This window comes from Microchirus variegatus (genome assembly GCF_963457635.1).
Source record: "Microchirus variegatus genome assembly, chromosome: 8".
Lineage (NCBI taxonomy): Eukaryota > Metazoa > Chordata > Actinopteri > Pleuronectiformes > Soleidae > Microchirus > Microchirus variegatus.
Genome location: NC_139809.1, coordinates 31873887 through 31880150, shown reverse-complemented (window position 1 = coordinate 31880150; position 6264 = coordinate 31873887). Strand labels below are relative to the sequence as shown.

At 47.5% G+C, this 6264-nt stretch overlaps 1 protein-coding gene across 1 annotated transcript in view; it reads left to right on the top strand.

Moving 5' to 3' along the window:
* The first annotated feature begins 1790 nt into the window (after positions 1–1790).
* The window catches only part of zc3h18 (zinc finger CCCH-type containing 18), a 33385-nt gene continuing 28911 nt past the window's right edge, over positions 1791–6264 (top strand). Inside the window, exons 1-2 of the mRNA XM_083893997.1 lie at positions 1791–1954; positions 3601–4508. Coding sequence (XP_083750123.1) covers positions 3612–4508 — 897 coding nt within the window. The 5' untranslated portion in view covers positions 1791–1954; positions 3601–3611. The remainder of the gene's footprint in view (positions 1955–3600; positions 4509–6264) is intronic.

The following is a 6264-nucleotide window of genomic DNA, read 5'->3' as shown; positions in this document are numbered from 1 at the left end:
ACACATTCACTCTCTCACTCACTCACTCTCTCACTCACTCACTCTCTCTCTCACACACTCACTCTCTCACTCACTCACTCTCTCTCTCACACACTCACTCTCACTCACACTCACTCTCTCTCACATTCACTCACTCACACATTCACTCTCTCAAACATTCACTCTCTCACTCATTCACTCACTCACACATTCACTCACTCACACATTCACTCTCACTCATTCACTCACTCACACATTCACTCACTCACACATTCACTCTCTCACACATTCACTCACTCACACATTCACTCTCTCACACATTCACTCACTCACACATTCACTCTCTCACACATTCACTCACTCACACATTCACTCACTCACACATTCACTCTCTCACACATTCACTCACTCACACATTCACTCTCTCACACATTCACTCTCTCACACATTCACTCTCTCACACATTCACTCACTCACACATTCACTCACTCACACATTCACTCTCTCACACATTCACTCACTCACACATTCACGCTCTCACACATTCACTCACTCACACATTCACGCTCTCACACATTCACTCACTCACACATTCACTCACTCACACATTCACTCACTCTCACACATTCACTCTCTCACTCACAGACACACACACACATTCACTCACACACACACACACACACACACAGTATTTCAGTAAATACTATTCTATGACACTGTCACCATCTAGTGGCTAAAATCTGTATTTAAAGTTAGAGCTCAGCTCGTTGGAGCTCAGGGAAAACCTGATCCAGATCTTAGTTTAGTTTACTGTGCTGCTGTAGACCTGGACTGTGGGGGGACCTCACTCTCTCACTCTCTGAGGTACTCAGTACTCAGGTACTGTGGTTTTCAGGTGTTTTCAGGTGTTTTTATGTATTTTTAGTGTTTTCTGTGTTTTCGGGTGTTTTCAGGTGTTTTCAGTGTTTTCAGGTGGTTTCTGTTTTCAGGTGTTTTCGGTTGTTTTCGGGTGTTTTTAGTGTTTTCAGGTGTTTTTGGGTGTTTTCAGGTATTTTCATGTTTTCAGGTGTTTTCATGTTTTCAGCGTATTCAGGTGTTTTCAGAGTTTCAGGTGTTTTCGGGTGTTTTTAGTGTTTTTAGGTGTTTTCAGGTGTTTACAGTGTTTTCAGGTGTTTTCAGTGTTTTTAGGTGTTTTCGTTGTTTTCAGGTGTTTTCAGTGTTTTTAGGTGTTTCGGTGTCTTCAGTGTTTTCAGTGTTTTCAGGTGTTTTCAGGTGTTTTCGGGTGTGTTCAGGTGTTTTCCGGTGTTTTCATGTTTTTAGGTGTTTTCAGTGTTTTCGGTGTTTTCAGTGTTTTCAGATGTTTTCAGGTGTTTTATGTTTTTTATGTTTTTTATGTGTTTTATGTGTTTTCTGTGTTTTCAGGTGTTTTCAGCCATCAAAGCAAACACTCGCTGCCTTGAAGACTGTATTTGAAGACGAATATAAAATGAAGCACATGAGATGGTTTATTTTTAGCACTTTTTGGTTTCGTCAGCCTTATTTCACGTGTGTGATGTTTACAATATGAATGTCGAAATGATTTATGAATAATAATCATCATGATAATGAAAAAGAACACTTTTGTCTGGTATGTGTCCATTTATGAAGGCTTTAGATCGCCGCTAACTATTTTGAATTAAAAAATAATAAAAATGTGTAATGATAATAAATCTAAGTCATCGTGCTCCCCCTCCCCCCTCCCTCTCCCCCTCCCTCTCGCATGTTCCCTCCCTCCCCTCTAGATTGTCGCGTGTTGATGACGTAGTGCGTAATGGCCGCTGTCGCTGTGCGCTGCGGAGCCCCATTATTTCCTCTGCTGTAGCGGCTAAATTAACGCTGTCATCTCTGAGCTTTAGCCCGTAAACACGCAGCAGCAGACGGCGAGGAGACGTCCTAACGAAGCGCTGCCGTCTTTAAGCACCTGCGGCTCGGCCAGGTCAGTGTGTGTGTGTGTGTGTGTGTGTGTGTGTGCGTGTGGACGTTAGCGGCTAGTTAGCGGGGCGCTGCTAGCTGTTAGCTTAGCCGCAGAGCTGTGACTAACATTGCTAAATGAAAGACGGGTGAATAACGCGCTCAGGCCCACAGTTACGGGCTTAGCTGGGGTTAGCTCGGGTGCTAACGCGCAGACGCTGGTGACGGGATTTCTCCGGCTCCGTGTCGGCAGTTCCCCGGCTCCGTGTGGGCTCCGGGCTCGTAGGTTAGCCGGCTGCCTGCGCGCTGCTGTAGCCGCGGGCCTCGTTGCTAACAAGCGCCTCAGTCCGCAAAAGCAGAGACGAGCGGCGTCTTTTTCCTCTTTGACGTGAACGCAAACTGTGGCGGATTCGCTGTGAATCGCTGGAAAAGTCGTGAAAAAGGTTCACATTACACGTGAGTGTCGTGACGCTCAACGTCGATTACTCGGTTAAACCGTCAAACGATTAATCGATTTGAAGTAGTCGCTCCTCGAGTCTTAAATGTGAACATGTCCCCGTGTCTTTGCTCCGTAAAACGGAGACATCTTTGTTTGTTTGTGCACAAAAACCGAGACATTTGACAACGTCGTCATGTTCTGACTCTTTAATCTAGGAAATAGTTGCAGCCCCGCTCGACATACACTCCTAGTGATTTATTTCCGAAGTGCCATGAATGTGGCGTGACGTTTGTGCCACGTTCATGAAGGAACAATGTTATTGTGTTATGAAGAGACATTTTACACGAGCAAAAAAAACCCAACAATTTACAATTAAAATTTAATTTGAGCAAACAAAACATCTGCTGTGCTCAACACACAATGATTGATTTTAACGTGCAATAACAAACAAACATCCAGTTCGAGATGATTTTGACCTGGATTTTCTTCAAAATTCCACACTAACCATAGATTAGATTTTGGATTAAGTCGATTCTGGAACTATAAGAAGATTTTGGAACTTAAAGTAGATTTTGGAATTATGAGTAGATTTTGGATTAAGTACATTTTGGAACTATAAGTAGATTTAGAACTTTAAGTAGATGCGGAACTTAAAGTAGATTTTCGGAATTATAAGTAGAATTATGAGTAGATTTTGGAATTACACGTAGATTTTGGAACTTTAAGTGGATTTTGGAACTTTAAGTAGATTTAGAACTTCAAGTGGATTTTGGAACTTTAAGTAGATTTAGAACTTTAAGTAGATTTTGGAACTTTAAGTGGATTTTACAACTTTAAGTAGATTTGGAACTTTAAGTAGATTTGGAACTTAAAGTAGATTTTGGAATTATAAGTAGAATTATGAGTAGATTTTTGAACTTAAAGTAGATTTTGGATTAAGTAGATTTTGGAACTTTAATCTGCAGTTGGACATTGTTGTCTTTGATTCTGCTCATCACTCTAAAGTGACGACACTCTCTGACCAATCAGAGGCTGTCGGCCTGATGACGTCACAGTTTACTTAAAATGTCTAAACGTCGTCAGAGCTGGAGCTTAAAAAAAACAGTTATCAGGTTCTGTCACTGATGGAGAATCAATAAAGACGCGATGTGTCATGGAAAAGTGCCGCAAGTCCACAATATGTGTAATACAAAACATTAATATAACTGTTTTTGTTTTACTGTTTGCACTAGAACGTTCTCTAATGGATTCTCCTGAAAGTCCCACACAGTCTCCTCAGTCTCCGGAGGAGGAGGAGGAGGAGGAGGAGAAGGCGCTGTCTGACTCTGAGCTGCTGGATTCTTCTGATGAAGAGGAGGACAGGATCGTCTCTGGCAGCGAGATTGTCCACGGAGAGGAAAACGGGGGTTTGGTGGAAGAGGAGGAGGAGGGTGAAGAGGACGAGGAGGAGCGAGCGGTGGGTAGCAGCAGCAGAAGAAGAAGAAAAAGTTTGGGATCAGAGGAGTTGGAAGAAGAGGACGAGGTGGTCCCAGACTTTGTCTCAGACCCAGAGGATGAAGAACCTGTCGGCGTGAGACAGGAGGATGAGGCCATTGTGCTGATGGAGGGAGAAGAAGATGAAGGTGTAGACGAGGAGGAGGAGGAGGAGGAGGATGACAGGGTCGTTGACACACCACAGTCTCCAGACTTTGAACCAGAACAGGTCAAGAGCTTCAATAATGAAGACCATGGAGATGATAAGGAGGACGGGGATGGTGACTACAGGAAGGACACTTCAGCTGAGGTGGACGAGGAGGAAGAGGAGGAGCGAGGAGGAGCTGTCCCTGTGAAGGAGACGAAGGACGACCCGGCGTCCGTCTCCCGGGAGCTGGACGAGCACGAGCTGGACTACGACGAGGAAGTCCCAGAGGAGCCCAGCGTCGCCGCACACGAGGACGAGGAGGAGGACGAGGAGGACGCCGAGGAGGTGGAGGAGGCGAGCGAGGACAAGAGCAGCAAGAAGAAGGAGAAGAAGCCAATTCTGCCGCCGTCCCCCGAGTTCAGCGAGTCCAGGAGAACGGACGAGTCCAAGGGCCCGGACAGAGCGAGCAGGAAGACGAGGGACGAGGACGACGGCGAGATCGACGAAGGCGAGATCGACGTAAGTGAAGAGTGTCGCTCTGTGAACTCTAGACCCGCCCCCTCTAGACCAGTCTGGATGCTCGTTGGCCCTCAGGTCATCTTGAGTTTGAGACCTCTAGACCAGACTAGATGCTCGTTGGCCCTCAGGTCATTTCGAGTTTGAGACCTCTAGACCAGACGAGATGCTCGTTGGCCCTCAGGTCATCTTGAGTTTGAGACCTCTAGACCCGCTCCCTCTAGACCAGACTAGATGCTCGTTGACCCTCGGGTCATTTTGAGTTTGAGACCTCTAGACCCGCCCCCTCTAGACCAGACTAGATGCTCGTTGGCCCTCAGGTCATTTCGAGTTTGAGACCTCTAGACCAGAAGAGATGCTTGTTGGCCCTCAGGTCATCTTGAGTTTGAGACCTCTAGACCCGCCCCCTCTAGACCAGTCTGGATGCTTGTTGGCCCTCAGGTCATCTTGAGTTTGAGACCTCTAGACCCGCCCCCTCTAGACCAGTCTGGATGCTCGTTGGCCCTCAGGTCATCTTGAGTTTGAGACCTCTAGACCAGACTAGATGCTCGTTGACCCTCGGGTCATTTTGAGTTTGAGACCTCTAGACCCGCCCCCTCTAGACCAGACTAGATGCTCGTTGGCCCTCAGGTCATTTCGAGTTTGAGACCTCTAGACCAGACGAGATGCTCGTTGGCCCTCAGGTCATCTTGAGTTTGAGACCTCTAGACCCGCTCCCTCTAGACCAGACTAGATGCTCGTTGACCCTCGGGTCATTTTGAGTTTGAGACCTCTAGACCCGCCCCCTCTAGACCAGACTAGATGCTCGTTGGCCCTCAGGTCATTTCGAGTTTGAGACCTCTAGACCAGAAGAGATGCTTGTTGGCCCTCAGGTCATCTTGAGTTTGAGACCTCTAGACCCGCCCCCTCTAGACCAGTCTGGATGCTTGTTGGCCCTCAGGTCATCTTGAGTTTGAGACCTCTAGACCCGCCCCCTCTAGACCAGTCTGGATGCTCGTTGGCCCTCAGGTCATCTTGAGTTTGAGACCTCTAGACCAGACTAGATGCTCGTTGACCCTCGGGTCATTTTGAGTTTGAGACCTCTAGACCCGCCCCCTCTAGACCAGACTAGATGCTCGTTGGCCCTCAGGTCATTTCGAGTTTGAGACCTCTAGACCAGACGAGATGCTCGTTGGCCCTCAGGTCATCTTGAGTTTGAGACCTCTAGACCCGCTCCCTCTAGACCAGACTAGATGCTCGTTGACCCTCGGGTCATTTTGAGTTTGAGACCTCTAGACCCGCCCCCTCTAGACCAGACTAGATGCTCGTTGGCCCTCAGGTCATTTCGAGTTTGAGACCTCTAGACCAGACGAGATGCTTGTTGGCCCTCAGGTCATCTTGAGTTTGAGACCTCTAGACCCGCCCCCTCTAGACCAGTCTGGATGCTTGTTGGCCCTCAGGTCATCTTGAGTTTGAGACCTCTAGACCCGCCCCCTCTAGACCAGTCTGGATGCTCGTTGGCCCTCAGGTCATCTTGAGTTTGAGACCTCTAGACCAGACTAGATGCTCGTTGACCCTCGGGTCATTTTGAGTTTGAGACCTCTAGACCCGCCCCCTCTAGACCAGACTAGATGCTCGTTGGCCCTCAGGTCATTTCGAGTTTGAGACCTCTAGACCAGACGAGATGCTCGTTGGCCCTCAGGTCATCTTGAGTTTGAGACCTCTAGACCCGCTCCCTCTAGACCCGCTCCCTCTAGACCAGACTAGATGCTCGTTGACC